Raw genomic sequence first — 21,270 nt, 5'->3', positions numbered from 1 at the left:
TATTCCTGTTTTCCTGAGCTATAGCAATAAATTGCTCAAAATAAGTATACTGAAAAAAAATTATTGTTTACAACAACATAAGGCACAGACATCACCGTTGCTTCAAAATTGAGCAGTCGACCATGGATCCTTTATCAACAATATAGAATATACTGTTCTTCTCGGCGGTGTGTGGGATTCTTTCATAGGAGTTTTTCCTATGTCGATTTTGCATTGCTTCTTAGAATGATACTTTCTAAATATCTGTATCTGCATCTTGTAAACACATAGGCACGGAGATCGATGAGTGGCAAAAGCTAATGAGTTTAATTTAATCTACATTTAGCCATGGGTAGTGTCACCGAATGGCTCTCCAGTGACTGCCTTAAAAGCAGCAAACTATTTTTATTGCCGCTAATGAAGGTTTTACTGGGCCTGCATGGAGGTCTAGGTCATAATACAGATACCCAGGAAGATAAAAGCATTACCGGTCTGAAAAAACCTTTGCAAATGTTTCCTAAATTCAAGCTGTATAGTCAATGTGCATATACATTTTTTTATTGTATTTGTAGTATACTATAAAAAAAATTAAAAACCTTATAATCCACTTTATGATTATTGTTATCTTTTATTTATTAAGCGCCAACAAATTACGCAGCGCTGTACATTTGAAGTAGGGCAATTAATACACATAAGAAATATACATTAATACTTAGACACATCAGGAGTTGAGAACCCTGTCCGTGAGCTTGCCGTCTAGCCTTGTGATACTTTTATACAGAAATGTTATTGAATTAAAAATACTTCTTGTACCTGCGAAAATTTACTTTGCATAACAGCATAATGGTAAAAATAAAAAGTTACATCTGTTCATGTTCTTTTCATTCACTCCAGTAGGCAATGAATGTAACTGTTTTGGGGACAGCTACAATTCTTCCACCCCCACGCTATGCTCCTGTCATTGCATTCCATACAGCAGAAGGCATCCAGAGAGGTCATCGCTTCCAACAGCCTTCAGGCATTCTTGCTAATGTCATTAGACCGGATCGGGAGGGGTTCCTGGTATCCCTTTCCAACGCTATTGCATCTAATGTTAAACTGTTTGTCACTAAAACACATTAAACTATCAAATCAATCAATACTGTTTTTTTTAATGAAAAGTATCCTTTACCTGGTACATGCTTTTATCCAATTACAGAACTGTCTAAGTAATGTCTACAATTGATACCAAATGACCAGAAGGCAAAAAGCAGCCAAGGCTCTGGATATACTCTTTTCTTGGTCACTTTCCTCTTTCTTTGGACAGTTTGGCTTTGCCAAATCCCCACATTTTCCCCTCCCTCTTACATTCAGGGCATTTAAGGCATCTTGAGGCTGGCCTTGCCTCCACATAGGGCTAGTTCTGCCTCCAAGTGAAGCCATTCTCCCAGAACAGGGAGTGCCCAGAGTGGCCCAATCTGGTAAGTTCCCAGGTATGCCCATGGCATTCTCAACCCACTGGCAGAGGGCAGGAAGCTCTATACCAAGCATTGCTTCTGACTCAAACTACTAGTTCCTGGCAAGATGTGCCAAGTTAGATATTGGGTGGGAACGCAAACCAACAGTTTTGTGACAATATCATGAATGGTGCCATCATGCAATACTACCCCTCCTAGTAAGCACTGCATACACAGGTTTGCAAATTCCCATCTATGTAATGATTTATGCTTCGACGTCTCTGACAAAATCTGTTATTTGCACCTTTTTTTTTTCATTTTTATTAAAGATACATTTTTTGTTACCTTCCAGTTATGTCTTGCCAAAGCGTGGCCTATTTCTGGCAGCCTTGTTAAAGCTAATAGCCGAATGCTCCACTGAGAATGACCTTCTGGAGTCGATAATTTATACCACCGTTTCAGTCAATTTTGCTCATAAATGTCACAAAAATCACATGACATTCTTCAAAATTAGGACATAACGTTTGAAAACTTACTTCGAATTTGCTTCTTGATTTCTTTAGCCGGGTCCAGCCAATTCTGCCGAAGGAGGAAAAAAAAACCATAAAAATGTCGCACAACAGTAGGTTTGAAATTGCTAAAGCTCTACAATTAACACAAATATGTACACTGAATTTTACCACATTATGTAACATATATCATTATGCATTTATAAAGAAATCTAGATATGGTCTCAAAATTGTCAAGCTACACAATAGTAGTCATTTCTTTCAATATAACGTTTTGCACACAAGATGAATGAAGGATGTAACATAAGGAAGATTTACTTTACTAAGAGAGTAGTAGAGAAATGGAACAGCTCTGAGCAGAGGTGGTAGAGGTTAATACAGTAAGGGAATTTAAACATGTGTGGAATAGGCATAAAGCTATCCTGAATCTAAGGCAAGACTAAGGACTATTTAAGGTTTCAGTTTTTACAGCAGAAGAATCCGGCAGACTGGATGGGCTGAATAATTCTTATCTGCTGTCAAATTCTGTTCCTATGTAATGCTTTTTTAACGCAAGACTGACAAGCCTGGGCAAACACCAACGCTCAAACAGTGGGCAACAATTCTTATCATAGTGTGCTTGTCTCCGAGATGCCAAACATGATTTAAACTGTAATAAACTGTTCCTTTAAGGTACCTTTTACTCCTAGGATTGTCACGTTGCCCATGCTTTAACTACATACCACTATTAACTTCTTCTATACTGAAATAACGGTCAATAACAGCCCCTATACATCATTTTATGTATGCATTTAAATCTTTGAATTATGCTTTTCCTATCAGCATGGAACAGCATTTTACACAACACGATATCCCCTCGATCACTAAGCAATTTACTTAATTTTCTAAGCATTTTAACAACAGATGACAGATAACAAGCACAGGAACGATCTTGTCGAAAGAGGAGACATTTATCGAAAAAAGAAGAAAATCAAAGTTCGTTAAGTGTTTTGTCCATCTAAAATTACTTTGTCATAATAATAATGAAAAAAAAATAATAATTTATTGGAACATGCATATGTAAATGCAATTACTAACAATGTGTACACATTACGATGAATGAATGCCTAATGCCAACTTGAAAGCTGGAGTGGATTCAAGCAACAAAGGCCAGTGTATAATTATATGCCAATTATGTATGCACCTGCTTGCTAAAACAGCTTGCCCCTGGCTTCTTTCACTCCTGAAGCTCCACCGAAGAAAAAAAGGTGAATGCCAAGCCTACAAATCGCATGAATATCCTCATCAAACTGACAAAGAGAATGGTAATGACTTCAAAGGTACCGGATTTATAGTCTGGTCATTACCAAGTTATTGAAATTGCGTTAAGCCTTATGCATTTATGGATTCAAGCAGTCAGAACAGTAACTTTACCTAGTTCCTACAGACCAACTCAATTTTGCCTAGGTGCCTTTCTTGGTGATCTCCATCCTTTTTGTGTCCATTGTATTTTCTTTTGTTGGTATAGCCAATGGCAGGACTAGTACAGGATGCCTTGGCTGCAAGTGATATGCGAGATGGATGGAAATATACCTGTACCTTCTAATAAACACGTGTGTGTTTATCTACAGCTGTATGTGGGTTTAACTCTCTTATTCAACTAGATCCCCTGGAACTCACACTCGAGGCAGCCTTGGAGCTGGCTGGCGGCGAGTATAAGTTTACACTGTATGTGCATTGTTGTGTAGGAGATGCAGTTGAGGGCATCTCCTACACAAATGATGGAGGGGATCAAGATAAAAATATATGTTTTCACTGATTGTTGAACCATCTTTGTAAAGAGGGGCATATGTATAAACAAAAGCCCTGGAGCAATCTGGAAGGTATGTTCCTCTGGTTTCTATGGTAATTGATCTACTTTTAGAAATTTGACCCACAACACTTTTTGTAGATATGGCCAATTTTATTGTCTTGGGTGCTTTTAAATGGTGAAAATCTAAAAGCTGGCTTTATTGATTGCAGATGTTGTTTGTTCATCCCATATAGTGAATCCAGACAAAGAATAATAATTCTTGGGTGCTTTTGAACATCTAAAATCTAAAGGTAGCTGTATTGATTGCAGGCTTTGTTTTTTCATCCCATATAGTGAATCCAGACAAACAATAATAATTGATTTGACAGCTCCCATTATTTCAGCCCAGCTGCATTAAGTCCATCCTTTGGGGGGGAAATGCCATACATTATTAAAAACATGCACAGTTGCGGCAATTCCTTGTTGAATAAGTCAAGCCACAATTAAGTGTATTACACTTTTATTTTAATGTGCTTCTTTGGAGCTAAATCATTTCCAACTGGTCTCCATCAATTTTTCAAGACAGCAACCCAAAGCAAACATTTCAAGGAAAACGTCCACCATTTTTATTGCTAGAATCAACTTAAAAAAAAAGGTTTTCAAAACTATTGTGCTGTTTTTTAAGTTCTTGTTTTAGCATAATTTAATGCTTTCAGACAGCTGCATATTTTACCCTAATCTACTTGACAAACACCATTATCATCCTGACTGTGGTAAACAATAGAATGGTTCAGTCTTAATAACCCAGCCAGACTTTATGACCAACGCAAGTCTGTAAGGGAACAGGCTACATTAGCATTGCCATAAAGAATCAGCTTGGTGTGGTTTTTGAGCGGGGAAAATCACCTAAAATATCACAGAACTGATGCCAATGGCAGCCTCAGGAAGTTTTTTGGCACAAAAGGTAATAACCTACGTTACTGTATACAGCATTGTATTTTATGCGTAAGTGTGATTTTTTCCATTATACAGTGGCATTAAATGTCATTTTTATTATCTAGCCTTAAGAATATGTTTTTTTGTTTTTTTTAACGAAGGCGCACATTTTACTTAGAGATCAGCGCTGGTATTTTGCACAACATTTTACCGCTGGATACCGGGCACAGGATTTACCTTTTGACTCTCAGAGTCTTTGTAGGTTAGTCCGAAGTAGTCTTTTTCCAAAAGGTTTAAATGTTCACACACTCTGTCCAAGAGAATCTGGCCTCTTGCACGTTTCTGAAAAACAGAAAAGTGTCATTTTATTCACCATATGTTTAACACAAACAAAATAAGAAAAATCATAAGGATTTCTACGCTTATTTCATCCAGCCATAATCCAGAAATCGGGACATTTCTATGTCTACACAGCTCTGGCATTTCCATATAGGTGATCTAGGCGACTGCCTAGGGCCCTAATCTGTTGAGGGAAGCCACAACTTGGTTTCTTTTACAAGATAACATGCCGGAGAAAGGCACTCCATTCATAGTCTGCCTTGATGCCTACCTGTGGAAAAGTTCCTTATTTTTTTTTTAAATAATTCTTTAAAACCAACTGCTTTATAAGATATATTTGCTTAAACAATCTGTACATCCCAATGCAGTATTATGAGGAACAAGTAGCCAATATTTTTTGCAATTTTAGAATGAGAGCTATTCCAGTGGATTAAATGAATCGCTGCTCCTGAGCCAGGTAATTACTATTGTTAGCGATAACAGAGCTGTAGGTGGCATCACTGGACCCGACGCAGAATACATTTTGTTACATTATTATGCAGATTTCAATTCATTTATTTAGCAACTAGATAAGCACATAGAGAGTCAAACCATTAATGTGCTGCACTCATCTGCAATGAAAATGAACCTTGGCATAAAGCGGAAGAGGAGACATCGGCTTTAAGGCATTTCAGGCTGCGATTCAAGAAGAGCTATAATAAAGGAAATATGTAAAAATGTCAATGCCGTATGTTCACATAGTGTCGGGTAATCGTACGGCTATACATTCCAGCAGCTAGTAGTAATGGTAGAGAACCAGAGAACTATCATCTTTAAATACGGTGTTAACATACGTGCAGGTATCATTCGACTGGACCAGCCTCCATTGTCCACCATTTTTTTTTTTTTTTTTTACTTATGTTATAGTACAGGGCTGTCCAACCTGCGGCCCTCCAGCTGCTGCAGGACTACATCTCCCATAATGCTCTTTCAGCTAAGGGGCTGGCTGAGGAGTATGGGAGATGTAGTCCTGCAGCAGCTGGAGGGCCACAGGTTGGACACCCCTGTCATAGTATTATCAGACAACAAAACTAGTGTGTTTTTAAATGCCTATGTATGTGCTATTACATCCATACAAAGATGTCAAAAACAAACTTTAGAATATAAAAGCATATCCAGTGTTAACAGACTGAACTCCCTTGTCAGCATTACTGCAATGGCACTCCTGGAAAAAAATTTGCTCCACCACCCCATAACACTACGGAGATTATATATATATATATAGATATAGATATATATATATATATATATATATATCTATATATATATAAACTTCACTGCCCCAAATTAAGAGAACATACAAAATTATTAACGTATAGTATTACTATACGTGAATGTTGCTTTAAATATCTTTGTTCCAATACCTATCCTGCAAACGAAAACCTAAGCAGAATGCCAAAACATGATGTTAATATATTAACAGAAAACTTACAACTCAGACCCCTCAAAAAAACGACAAGCAAAATAGCGACAGATGTACAACGTTAGAATACGGCATAGCAGGGAACACCACCTGTTACATCAAGTACATGATTTCGATTGAAAGGTATAGTATATATACATATATATGTATAGATTTTTTTTTATTTATTTATTTTTTCTCTAACCACATTATTCATATTTATCTATTATTGTTTTATATAGCACCATCATATTCCGTAGCGCTGTAAAACGGGCAGACAGGACATAAGTAGTATATAACATAGTAATTAGACGTACAGAGACAACAGGTGAGGAGGGCCCGGATCAAACATGCTTACAATCTATCTATCTATCAATCTATCCATCTATCTATCCATTGTATCTCCCTTGTATCTTGTGCTGAATATAGATTTTTTTTTTTTTTTTGCAGGCTGTTGATTTTATTTAATTTCCCATGACTCCAATGATAAAGGTCATTTCTGAGTCTTCAGTCAGATACATTTTACAAGGCATAATGCTATTGCTGTCAGATACCACGCAGCACAGGACAAGCCGCGCGGAATAATATTCTGAGTGGCAGATGTACGGCGTGACGTTGATTAACACGGAGACGTGTACCGGGGTCTCTGACATGAAATCCCGATAGACTTAAAGAAACAGGTACCCAGCAAAATATAAAGCATTATATTTACATAAATTGTGCGGGGATGGACTAGCTCAGGGGTGTCCAACCAGGGCCCTCCAGCTGCTGCAGGACTACATCTCCCATAATGCTCTTTCAGCTAAGGGGCTGGCTGAGGAGGATGGGAGATGTAGTCCTGCAGCAGCTGGAGGGCCGCAGGTTGGACACCCCTGGAATAGCATATATTAACTTGACCTTCCTGCCTTTATGCAACACCAAAGGACACGGTATGAACAAGCAAACTGGCGTAAGTGCTATCCCTTGCGTAGAAAGAACACGGGCTTTTCCATATGGCCTAAATATGTCCTTTCTGGTATCAATGAAGAACACAGAAGAACATATACAAGCAGGGTTCTTTACTTAATTAAAATGTTCACTTGTTTGTTTTTTCCATTTAAAAAATAAATAAATATGACACTTTAAAATCAATTGCTTTATACGAAATACTTACATTCACATACGGTATCAAGAAAAACAAGTAACCAAGATTTATATGGCGGCCTTTAATAATGAAGACACAATAGTGATATAGAACACTTTGATGTTGTTTGTGGACACTGTGCATATTGGTGCCATGAAATATACAGTAACATAGCCTATAGTAAATTGGCATCAATAAAACACAGGGCTTCTAATTTAGGTCAATTATGAAAGAAGTAATGTTACACATATTTTGGAAGGTTGCAAATATCGCTTTGTGTGCACTGTGTATATTATTGTTAACTTGTATACTAATTGCAGATATCAAACCAGCTCAGTAAATTTCCTTAAATCCTACATTTTATAGTTCCACACTAAATAAACTTGTGTAATGTTTACAGATTAATATGCCTTGTATAATGGATAGGTCCATGGGTGATAAAACCTTTAAGTAATCATGAACTATACATTATGCAGGGCAAGGTCAGTCCTTCTTGCAGGAAAGGGTCTCTACGTCCGATCCTTCAAAATGCATGAAGTATACTGAATATATTTGTTAGCTATCTTTTTCCATGGCAGACAAGCTTTAAAAACAACAAAATGTTGCATTTCCAGCAGTTTCAGCTGTAGAAGGTCCTTATTAAGAATGCATTTTTTATAATATTGCTTAATTATCATCAGCTCTTATTGATCCGTCTCCTGCCGCCATGCATGCTGATCACCAGCTATTCATAATCTGAAAGAATAGATTACTAACCTACTGACATTTTGCTTTCCATTTCAGAAACTGCTTTTGAGATATAGCTACTTATTCACCAAGTATATAAAAAAAAATATTTAAACATTTAAAATGATACATTGAAAGCTTCAATAGCGCAGAACATTTGACATAGAGGGAATTCAGCACGATTCCTCTGATTTCAAGAATAAAGTCTGCCAATTGGCAGCTCATCCTCTTACTTTGTGGTTCGAATGTGCGTGCAAAACTCCCGTTATACATGAATGCCTCGTATGTGTAAAGGTGAAGCATCTGATGGAAGTAGGAAGAATGAATGCTGAGCCGTCAGTGACCATTATTTCAAAATGTAATGATTTATATAAAATATAATAATGCGTAAAAAGATAGGAACTCTCTCTTCTGAGCACGATGGCGCTTATAGGTTGGCATTTGTGGCTCTTTAAACAAAGTGTGCCTAGAAGGGATCTTTTCGTTGCAACAATATACCCGGGGCAAGCTACACAATGAGAAGCCAAAGTGATGTCTATTACCTGGCATGGAATAGGTTAAGTACATTGTAGCTGGGGGAAAGTATGGGCTAGTAAAGTGAATATTACACCTGATTCAATTGCTTAGAGGAAGAATTGAGAGCTACAACGAGAATATTGTCCAAGGGAAATCCAATCACTGGTTTAGAAGAAAAAAAATGTAAGAATAAATGACATTCTGAAGCATGGTATCAATTCAAATTTCCAGTACTGAAAACAAAAAAGTGTTTGATTTCCCGTGGGTTCCTATTCATCCATTCTACTAAATTCATTTCTCCAACGCTGTGGAAAGCCGTGTTAGCCTAAAAGAATGAATGGGAGACTTAAAAAGTGAATATTTGGAAGGACGGAATAACAGGGAAGGAAAAACTAGGCATGTAATGCGACTGTTGTAGGACTCATCATGTGTATAGCTAAAAATTTCAAGTAACTATAATCATAAGGCTGGAATTAGTTTTATAGACTCTTTCTTCTCCCCATTTTGTTTCCTTGCCCTCTGAACTGAATGGTTATATGTTTATGTAGCGGTAGTTCAATTGTGGAAGACGACTTTGGCAATTCAGGGCTGGGCATTGTGATTCTGTTGAATGCTTATCACCTGTGACACCAGCCGCCACAGTAAATAGGGAGTCGATGAGGTTACTCAACCTCTGAGTTAATTATAGTAGGACATGAAGACAAATGGGACCAGCTAGGAAGACACCTTATATGACAATTCCTCCAGATAAAAAATGCTCCTAATAAACATAACATTTCCTTGTGGTCTTTCACCAATGTAATTCACATGAAAAGAGCATGAGAAGGGACAATAATAAAAAAATAACAACTAATAATAGTAAAGCCAGATGCTGCAACCAATATAAGACTGTCTTCCCTCAACCCAACTCAATAAATAGCTAAAAAACATAAAAAATGATTAGAAAAGGCAGAACCTGTGAGATCTTTACCCAACGTTTATGCGAAAAACTTCTCTGTCAAGAAAACAATAGATCTCACCGAAGTAAGGCTCCAGAAGCAAGGCTGTCTCAATATTCATTATTTTTTTCAAACCAGATTACACACGTATGGGAAGCACATAAGAAGTGAATATTAATTACCAGCCCACATAAATATCTAGGTGTTCCCATGGGAACTAAAATTTACCACCTGCATCAAGCAGTTTAAAGAGAAGTTATCAAAAATCATAATAATAATTAAAATAAAATCATTTGCAGTGGCAAACAAATGCCCGCCAGCCTTTAACTTTTCTCACCCTTTGTCTCTCTCGGTCACTACAAAAGCAGCTTCTTGTTTATATATTTAAAAAAGTTTATTGCATTCCCAGAATCCAGCTATCTGGGTAAAAATTCCAAGATGGCCGCATCCTGCAGCTGTTATGTCATCAATTCAGTTGACTACTCTACTGCACTTGTAGTGAAATTGTAAAGTTTCCATTCAAGTGGTACTCATTCTCTCTCTATGCACGCAAATACCCGTTTGTCCATGTTTTTGAGCCATTTTAAAGGGTGTGAATAAAAGCGGAACACATTATAATCACTAATTAAGTGGTTATCAAACTTAAAAATACTGGAATTTGATTCTGTGAGTTTAATAGGCATAAGGCATGGTTCTTATCAAACGGACTTCTTTCATTGTAAGGCAATCATATGTACCAAGTGGGCAAAGAACATGCTCGACACTAATGTGACAATAGGGATACTTTGATTCCCAGTCTATCACACGGAAACAGAAGGTGTTTTCTTCTTGATTCCCAACACAATACTTTATAATGGTTAAAGTGGGTCACCTGAAGACATCTAAGAAATGTCTCTTTAAGATATGTCATCGTTGCAAGGGAAGTGGAACATGTACCCAGCATGCAGCACTGGTATACAGTATGATATCACACACACAGCGCTTAACCTCAGGTCACAACTACTGAGACTCTACGGCAGTCCTGAAATTCCATTTTATCCGTACGGTTTGATGCACAGTACATTTGAAGTAACACTTCAAGCTATATATATATATAGTGTAATGTGCTGTCACTTCACAATATGGTGTGTTGAGAATAAGCAATTAATGAAAACGATAGCTAAAGAAGTCCAAATTATTTGTTATATTACAATATCGTGTCCAGATGTGATGACCAGAACAGTCCATGTATGAACATATATATATATATATATATATATATATATATATATATATATATATATATATATATATATATATATATACATATACACACACAGAGAAAGATGGAATGATATGATTCCTTGCTATAAAGAATAACGCCTATGTGACTTGATGATGCCAAAAATTAACCTATGACTCGTATTCCTACATAAAAGAATCCAAACGCAAATGCTTAATCAGATAGTGTCAGTGTATATTTGCTCAATATTAGATAAATATGGCCTGCTCCTTTACACTGACTAATTTAAGTGATATTTGCATTTTCTTTGCATAAAATGGTCTGGGCTATACCTCCACCTGCGCAGCAACAACAGAAGGCAGTTTAATAAGGCATTTGTATACCGACAGGGTATATGAGGGTGCCTGCTTTGCATTGCCACAACTCTGGAACACAAAGAGTTAAACGATAAACAGAAAATGGATTTTAATCGGTCGCGAACAAATCCGATTTCTTTCAAAACACGCGTGAGTGTTTACCTGCGACGCGGTGGCAGGAGCAGAACAGTTTTTATTCCAATTCTAGCTCACAATGACAGCCAGCATCAAACAGTGATTTGATTTGCGTCCAAAGGCAGCACTAGGTCAACAATCTTCTTAAAAGGGTTTAACAAACCCACTGTTATTTATTTATTTTGTAGATTAGCGCTGGCTTTTTTTTTTTTTTTTTACGGGATTGTGTGATCAAAAAGCATTAATGCGGTTTCCAATAGAGGGAATGTCAGTTACGTAATGTCTCCAACATTTGGTGGCGGGGATTTCACTGCGCGGCAAACATAATACAGCAATTACGAAACGGCTAAATATAGCACTTTTATCTGGATATTCGGCACAGCGTTTCAACGTGCATAGGGGATTATTTATGAAAAACGGTCAGAGATCAAAGTGCTTTCATGAAATATGCGTTTATAGTATATCCATAGTTGAAACTAAAATGCTATATATTTCTACATTGGTTTACAAATCACATTTTCTTACAAGTCTTTTAAAACAATGAGCTTGTTATTGATTTAGAATTCTTAACAGAAATGTTGAATCCGGTAACTTCTATGACGTATTACTCGGTTCACATGAATTAAATATGTCGGGAAAGGTCGAGTTTTGGTGGGTTCGCTATGATAGGAGAAGTTTGACTGCGTGTACACTGTATAGCCGATGTTATTTTGTGAACCTTTGCCTGGTGCCCCACAAGGCAAAACGTCTGTGTCGTTCTCTATAGCACATTCTGCCATGTATTCTTTCCACTAATCACATAGAAACACAGAAGCTGTCTTTCAGTTACTATGGCAACGCCCAGTGCCTTTTGTGTCATATGACAAAGGTTCCCTAAAAAAAAAAAAAATCTGAATGATGCAACATAGCTTCATTTCTACAAACGGTTTGGGCAACAGTACTTAGAATACAAAGAATGGCACCATTGACCAACTGTGACTGTAACTTGAGTGGTTTTTGTTTGTTTTAAAATGCCAGCACAGGCCTGTGATGTTAGGGAGAGGATAGTTGATTATACCAGCCTTTTATATATGATGAGAATCTATTTTTCCTCTACCCTTTAAAAGCTGTCTTACACGTGTGTGGTGTCGCAGATTCCACATTCAAGAGGTTACTGCACCGGCATCTCTTGATAATGTGCGGTTACCAGGCAACCACTGTCAACAAGCTTGGCATGCCGAGTCCCTGTACATATGATAATGGTTGTGTTCGCCTAGTAATAGTTATTGGTTTGTAGTGTGTGCATTTGAGGGACGGGGGTAGAATACAAAAAAAAAAAAAAAACACAAAAGAAAAGTTTTTAATTATGTAAAAAAAAAAACTATGGAGAACATATTTGCCACTAACAAAGCCGTCTCCAGCCATCATATGCACTTTAATGCTGTGTAATCCAATTTTTGTGTGGTTCCCTTTGCAAATGCATGGGGAGATTATGTTGTCCAAATGCACCCCCCTCCCCAGCTCCTTGGCTTTCAGATGTGTTTGGGTGGGATTTAATGAGACCCCCTCTGCGCATGTGCAGAAATGGCTCAAATTTATTTTAATTGGGATGTTTTCCTGCCACTTACTGGCAAGGGAAAAAAAATGATCATACAGTAACATAATAGAAATTATGGGCTACAAGTAGACAAAACTCATATGTGTGAAGACATACAAAGCTAAACACACATCGCATGGGTGTCAGGTAAGCCCCTGGATCTGTATGCTGGTATTATAACATATCAATCATATGCAGTGGCGTAAAAAAACTACAATCAATCACGTTGATTAAACGACTGTGTGGTTAATAATGTCCCAACAGCAATACCAATGAAGTTTACAAAATGTAAAAAAGACAATCCTTTCAAAAATGGATTCTATTAGAATCCAGCAGGTAGCATATAAACAATATACAAAAGAACAAAGGCAAGACACGAACCTACATAATTCGTAATAAATCTATGCACATAGAACATTACATTTCTTTTATCTGACCGCAAATGTTTTCAAACGCTCATCCATTTCTGGATATTGGGCATGCAATGTGCCATTAGTATTTCAGTTAGGTACTTTTATATGAATAAATAATGTTAGCAAACAATATTCCACAGACTTAACGGTGATGTTCCACATTACATTTGGAAAAATGTTTTACATAAAAATTGATTTTAATATTTGCTGGTTCGCATTGATCTACAGAAAGGGAGTTAAAGTGATAGAGCCTCTAAGAGAAGAAAACTGATGTGTAGAGCAGAAAATAGTTGTTTTTTTTTGTTATACTATTGCAATAAAGCATTGTTATGTGTACAAGAGACATATTATATGCAACATAATGTACATGTATAGTTAAAACGGATGTAATAACCACTGGACCATTGTCCACAATGTTTACAGGACACAGAGATAGACATGCAAGCATTTCAATGGGTAAGGTAAGCAAAGGCAGCCCATCAAATAAGCAGCTGACCGGCAGCCCATTATACTATAACATTGTAGTCCACTTATGTATGTAGTGCCAAACATATATCCCATAAGTGACACTGGAAGGGTTAATCATCTATATAATTTAATTCCACCGAACTTCCATCTCTCCATATTACTCCTGCCATCTCATCCTTGGACCAAGGATTCTCCCCACAGATTGTCTCTGAACAGACCAATCCACTAGGGCATTTGAGGAGTGTTCCTGCATGCAAAATGGTTGGGGCATGGGGGAAAGGGCAAATGCATGAAAAATCTCCCACGCATTTCAAAATAAGACACCATGAAAATTTAGTGGGGCCACATAGAATTAAAGTGCGTATGAAGGCTGGAGTGTCCCTTTAATAGTCACTTAATTTCACTCCCTTAAAACTCTTCGTCTTCTTCCATAAACCGCGTCTAACCCTCGACATCTTAGCTACTTTCCAGGTACTTGTTTAAGAAGTACATGTTGCTGACTACTACTTGCAGGAAAGCACTTCATAGGTAGTGGTGAGCAATGTCCTAGAAGTATGGCAATCCTACCCTCTCCCTTGCCGATTCCATATCACTAAAAGGTTAACCTAAATAAAATCAAGGTTTAGGCTAAAAAATTATTACTAAAATAAGTAGTGTTTTTTCATCAATGTGCAATACCATTCCCATATGTGTTACTGTATCTCTTCATTCTATTGGTGTTCCAAAGGAGATGAGCTTCTGTACCGTTGTCTTGAGTCCTCCTTGTGCAGTGGTTAGGTTTGATCTATTGTGTTAATGTGGCCAGGAGCTGCAGGCATCTGGAAGGTTCCAGTCATCCACTTCATCATAACTTGCTGCATGACCCTGTCCTCTGTAGTCAATAACAATCCATTAAACCTCCTGCTACAGTCACTTCTTGCCGTCTACCAATGGCTTCCAGCTGTACTGATGTAGCCTGGAGTTCTAGTACATGTATATGTATATGTAACCACGTATTGACTAATTGTTGCAGTCTCGCTACACTATAATCTCATATTAGACAAATGTAGGGATGGTATGAGCCGTGCCACTTAACCCTTTCAGTGCCAGCCACAACAGTGAAATGAATTTTTGGAAAATGCACCCAATGCGCCACACATCCCACAGATTTAAATCTGGAGGGTTTTTTGGAAAAAAAGAGACAAAGAGAAGAAGAGATTGGTGACCAATCACTGAATATTAAATCCCTGCCAGCACCAGTGCATGAAGCAGGCTGTCTGGTATTGTTATTTAACAGTTGCAGCCATCACAGGGTGTTTGACATGAATTGCTTTTAGGTTCTAGCTTCACCTGACAGCTGGCCTCCAAAGAATAGCCACAGACTTCTATACTGATCATTATAATCAGATAGTTGCTATATAATTTAATATGCAGCCTACCTAACATGAAATACTAATTGTATGAGAGAAATAGCCGACACTCAGGGTGGCCTGGATCAATACAAATCCTCTATTTGCAGAACTGTTCCAAATCCTCCCAAAAGGTGAGTGGTTAAACTTTTCCTTAAAACTTAGCAGGAACTCTGCTCCCAACACCCTAAGGAAAGCTCAGCGGTCAGGAACACTTAAGTTAATACCCAACATCATAAAATTTGGATTGCTATTTTAAATTTACTCAACAGCAAACTCAGGATAAGTAATGTCATCCACAGATAGCAATCCCTATTCTAACCTTTTAAAAGCATGACTATACACTGCGGGCAAATGAAGGACAATACCTATTTAAGAATATAAATAGCTAAATATAATTTTCAAAAGTATTATCAGTCTTTTCCACTGATACCTATGTTTTTCTGTGTTATTGTAAACTTCAGGAATGACACAAATATGATATTTCTAAGAAATCACATAAGCTATACTTTCAGAGATCAAACTTCTACAGCAAAGGCTATGGTTCTAAGGTATTATTGAATTAAAAATAGGAATCATAGTCTACGAAGAGCTCCAAAACCACTAGCTGTCAGACACTGAATCATACATTACATACAATCATTTGTGGTACAGAAGTGCACGTGTTCATTAGAAGACACGAAGCTGCCGCTGAAGTCATTAGATGACTATTGAGTCATTTAACTATAGAGAAGTTCCCATGGCACAAAAAAGAAACTGGTAATTTGGGCTGAACTCTCTTACTTTCTAAAGTTTACTGTGAGTGGGTGTAAGAAACCTGTACTAATGGCGCAGCAGAGAGGCACCATGAATTTATTCATTATTCTACAAAAAGTAAATACCGTATTGGCTCGAATATAGGCCGCACTTTTTTCCCCCACTTTAAGTTTTTAAAGTGGGGGTGCGGCCTATATTCGGGGTCTAGCGCCCGACGCCCGGGACATGCAGTCCCGGGCGCTGGGCAGGCAGCGGGGTTAAGATACAGATCCCCCGCAGCGGTGCAGGGGACCTGCATCCTACTCCCCGATACGCTCAGACAGCCTCCCCTGCCAGCACTTCCCAGGGGGGGGGGGTGCCGGCACGGGAGGTTATCTAAGCGTTTTACCTCTGCCCACCCCCGACTTACCGGAGCAGACTCCCGGGTGTCTTGCGGGGCCGGCGGGAGACATCTACGCAATACGCGCATGCAACTTCCGGTACCGGTACCGGAAGTTGCATACGCGTATTGCGTAGATGTCCCTCGCCGGCCCCGCAAGACACCCGGGAGTCTGCTCCGGTAAGTCGAGGAGGGCGGGGCAGAGGAGGGCGGGGCAGAGGAGGACAGCGGCAGCGTATCGCGGGGAGAGAGGACAGCGGCAGCGTATCGCGGGGAGGGAGGACAGCGGCAGCGTATCGCGGGGAGGGAGGACAGCGGCAGCGTATCTCGGGGAGGGAGGACAGTGGCAGCATATCTCGGGGGGGGGGACAGAGTGGCAGCATGTTTTTTTTGGTGCTTTTTTTAAAGAAAAAAAACTTTTTCTTTAAAAAAGCACCAAACTTTTAGGGTGCGGCCTATATACGGGGGCGGCCTATATCCGAGCCAATACGGTATGATCGGCTGCTTAGTTAAAAAAATGTTAATGCGTTGAGCAACATCCATCATTGATCGGTACTGGGTGGTTCTACACTAAAGATTTAGTTTATACAATCTGGTATTGAGAACGCAATAGATTTGCAATGGTATTGGCAGTAAAGTGTTGGTTATGTAAGTCAGACTAAAGGGTTTATTGACCAACCATTTCAACTTAACTTTACTATTACCCTAGATACCGCATAGTCAAAGATGTGAGTTGACACCCAGGAAACATTGCAAGGGGGATTTGCCCCTTCTTGTAGGAGAAGTTCATTGGGTTTCAAATTGCATGGATGGTTGGCCACTTGAAAACTTGCCTCAATGCACCCATGGTTTAGGGAACCAACCTATACATCTTCACTGATTTCTAATAAGGTCTGAAGACTGCGTTGATGGTGGTGCATTTCTCCAACATTCATCTGCTACTGCCAATTATGAGCAAACGTGTCGATAAACTCACAATCTCAGTTGATGAGCTCACATTAGCTTAACCATAGAATTTTCACCTTGAAGTTACACAAGGCATGTATTGGCCTTTTGTAAATGGACCACAGAATGAACAAAACATGAATCATGGAAATGTCATGAAACTTGAATTACTGTTACTTCCAGGTCATGCTAAAATGCCCACATAGACTTTTTTCTTACCTCCACCTCACATGTATATTCAGACCCATCAAGGAGGGTGACTTTAGCCTGCATTTTAGCTCTTTTCACAGCTTTCAGAGGAGACTTGGAAAGTTTACTAGAAGCTGATTTTTGGGAGACTTTGTCGTCTTCAAGTTGCTGATATTCAAGCTGTTTTGCTATTGCAGCCTCTTTATCCCAGTCTTTGTCACCGTTCTAGGAAGAGAAAAGAGGGTTTCATTCAGGAGTCTAGAACATACTCATGTGTGTTATTGAAGCCTTTGAAGAATCACCCTTAAAACATGTGTTGACAAGATCTGTGATATTTTGAGATGAAAGACCTCAACTGTGTTTTTTATTTAAATATATATATATATATATATATATATATATATATATATATATATATATATATATATATATATAGTAGTTACTTCTTATCTTTCTAGAAACAAAGATAAATAATTGAGTTGCAACACATGGGAAGCCATTTTGTCTTTCTCTGCCCAATGCCAATCTACTTATACATTATACTTTTACACTTTCAGATTTAGAAGTAAGACATGCAATTTGCTGACTTTGATTTCAATTATTTTCTTATCACATCAATACCGGCCGTTGCTATCCCTTAATGTTAGCATGTAACAATTTCGAAAAGGTTCTTCAAATAAAATTTAACATTCCCAGTAAAATATTCACTGGAGACTAAAGATGAAAACTTCAGTGCTTTTCAGTTCTCCAAATTATAATGTATAAGGACCTGTATAAAATGTATGAAATGTGCTGCTCGAGGACCCTTGCAAGGAACACGTGGTACCCGTGTTCTATTCTGTTTCAGAAGCGAAAACTTCTATTTCAAAAATGCTTAATTAGCTGCTGCACAGACCTACATAAATATTCATTTTCAAACTCTTAATTAGTCAACATTTTGTAGCTAATTTTGAATAGTATATCCAATATTTAAAACAATAAATAATTTGAATGCATAAAACAATAAGTAGAAATGCTAAGTGAACTCACCGTGAAAAGAAGATTTAAAAAATATTAAGCTGGTTTTTTTTTATTTTTTTTCTTTAAAACAATTGAAAAAACAGCTCTTAGTTTATATATTCAGGCAGCTACATATGAGCCATTTGTATACATTTCAGCTCTGTTATGTTATCCAAATCTACTAGACATAACACTTGGACTCATTATACTGCCTTGTGGAAAATAATAGAATGGCTCGGTTTTAATCCCCCCAGTCAGACACTCTGCCTAATGAAAGTACACAAATGAACGGATGGACTTCATTAGCTCTGCCATAAAGTATCAGCTTAGTGTGGTGTTTGAGCAGGGAAAGTTGCACGACTGCAACAATGGCAGTCAACAGGTAAAGGAAGTTTATTGTGACAAAGTTAGACAAAACCAGGTTTTTGCCAATGCTAACCTGCATTACTATATTTTATGCTGTAATGGAAATCTTTTTTCCCATGGACCTCTCCTTTAACTCGATCAAGGAACTAATTTCATAATTGTTAGCAAACGAGCTACGGAGGATAATCAGCTAGCACTTTCTGTCAAAAACATAATGTTGCTTGCTCAGGCTAGGTGCAAGACACAGTCTGCAGGGCCATCATCACTTAGCAACAACACCTTTTCTAAAAATAATATCTGTTTTTATTTATACAGTACAGAAAAATAATGAAATATTTGGAGTATCAATGTTTTTTATACATGAATGTAACTGTATTTATAAGACAGCTGAATACCATACAAAGTCTCTTAACCCCTGTGTTCTACCAACGTGAACATCCTACTTTGATTCAGACTTTCTTGCCAATGTCATGTATAGACTGCTAGGCTCACTGCCTAATCCAACTTCAAGAAGAAAAGCATCAGAGGCACGTGTAACCTTGGAAAGGGGCGGTACTAGATAAATAGAACAGTATTCCAGCAGAGGTGGTAGAGGCTTATACAGTGAGGGGATTTAAACATGCACAGGATAGGTATAAAGTCATCCTGGATCTAAGGACTGATTAAGGTTCAGGAAAAATGGGCAGAGAAGATGGATTGCACGGTTCCTATCTCCTAGTGCTGGGGTACTAATGAAAAGCTACATTATACTTCTCTGGACTATAGTACTTAAAGGGAGGTGCACATTGTAATCTACAGCTTACTGGAATGTCTATAACAAAATATTACTATTTTACTTTTTTTTTTTCTTCTCTTTGTTTTCCACTTTACAATCATAACTTATATATTAGTCTTTGAAAATACTACTTCTGGTAACACTGCCCTCCCGGGAGGCCTGTTGGAGTGCTCATTTGCAAGCTGGCATCACAAGTAAAAATCCCACAATGACACTATGTCATTGCAGAAATAGCAAACTTGCTATTTTTAGTAAAAGAAAGCTGTCAAAGCTGGAATTCGTCAAGAGATCCATATATTGCCTGTGACAAAGAAAGTGTAAATCCATTTGGTTTGGGAACTGAATCCAGTGGGAGGGTCATATTTATTTATTCAAAAAAAAAAAAAATTTGAAAATATGCATTTCAAGGTATATGACATTATTTGTGCTGCTTGGGTTCACCATCCTTTGTGGGTTTCAACTCTCATCACCTTTATCACATTTTTTATGTAAAAAATAACTAAGTTTATTTATGTTATTTTCCCTGTGTGTCATTGCTATTTAGTTTATTATTTCCACTTATTTTTTGCCATGGTATAGGGATTTTTTTTTAGTTTTAGAGCTCCTGGGGCACATCTGTGACATCATAATCAATGATCCCAGCAGGGATCACACCTATTACTTGCGTATCACAGCTTTTCAAGGTTATCACTATTTTCCCAAGCTTTTCTTTCTTCCAAAAAAATAACAAAAAGGAAAAGAGGAAAATATGCCCCAATAACCTTATTTCTAGAAGTGCTAGAAGATCAGAAAATTACAAAAGAAAAGTTTTGCTACCCCAAAACCAGAAGTATTTTTAAAGAAAAAATACTCGAAGAAATCGAGTTTGTAGCTTCAGTTCTAGGGCTGTTTGTTGGTAGGCATTTGCTTGACCTTGCAGGAGAGCAAAAATTGAATACAAATGTTGACATTTAAACAATGTTTATTATGATACTTGCCTTTTCGCTTTTTAGAGGTGTACTGTGTGCTGCAGCAGCTGGGAAATGTTCTGCTGCGTTCTGCTGTTCTTCACCAGCTTGCTGTCCTTGTTGGGCTCCAGGAGCTTCAGGCTGTTGAGCTCCGTCGCGCTGATCTTTCTCCTGATCTTGCTTTGATTCAGAATCGGGACCTGTTTCTGTAGTCATGATTGATTTTCTGTTCACAAATGAAAATACAAATCTTAATTAAACCAGACATGGCTTTTGATGAACACAACATTTTCAGATGTAAATTTCCCAGAAAGATATCTACACTAACCTCAATAACAATGTATTTATGATTATACAGCATATTAGAAATCTTCACACATTGGAAAAAGCTGAATTATTGCCATCAATATATAAGTGAAATACTTCTGTCATTTTGTTGCTACTGAAAGCTCTATGCTATTAACGTCCCTTAGAGAAAGAGCCACCAGGTTAGATCTTCCATTCTACACACCAGTTGTGGGATATATTCACTAAAGGAATAGCTGATAGTGTTTGCAGGAAAGTTGTGTTTCAGCTCCTATAATATGAAGGCTTCTCGCCAATAAGTTCTGTAGCAGGAAGACCTTTGGTGGCCATGTAGAG

General features: G+C 37.9%; 1 protein-coding gene across 20 annotated transcripts in view; it reads right to left on the bottom strand.

Annotated features, from left to right (window-relative positions):
* Positions 1 to 21,270, bottom strand: part of EPB41L3 (erythrocyte membrane protein band 4.1 like 3) — a 103,093-nt gene that overhangs the window by 34,529 nt on the left and 47,294 nt on the right. For all 20 annotated transcript variants that reach the window (XM_053468079.1, XM_053468077.1, XM_053468082.1 and 17 more), the window contains exons 2-5: positions 20,659 to 20,854; positions 17,572 to 17,766; positions 4,869 to 4,973; positions 1,952 to 1,994 (exon numbers count right to left, since the gene is read on the bottom strand). In XM_053468079.1, the coding sequence (XP_053324054.1) occupies positions 1,952 to 1,994; positions 4,869 to 4,973; positions 17,572 to 17,766; positions 20,659 to 20,844 (529 nt within the window). In that variant the 5' untranslated portion in view covers positions 20,845 to 20,854. The remainder of the gene's footprint in view (positions 1 to 1,951; positions 1,995 to 4,868; positions 4,974 to 17,571; positions 17,767 to 20,658; positions 20,855 to 21,270) is intronic.

This window comes from Spea bombifrons, chromosome 5, assembly GCF_027358695.1.
Source record: "Spea bombifrons isolate aSpeBom1 chromosome 5, aSpeBom1.2.pri, whole genome shotgun sequence".
Classification (NCBI taxonomy): domain Eukaryota; kingdom Metazoa; phylum Chordata; class Amphibia; order Anura; family Pelobatidae; genus Spea; species Spea bombifrons.
This window is presented reverse-complemented; position numbering and strand designations above follow the sequence as displayed.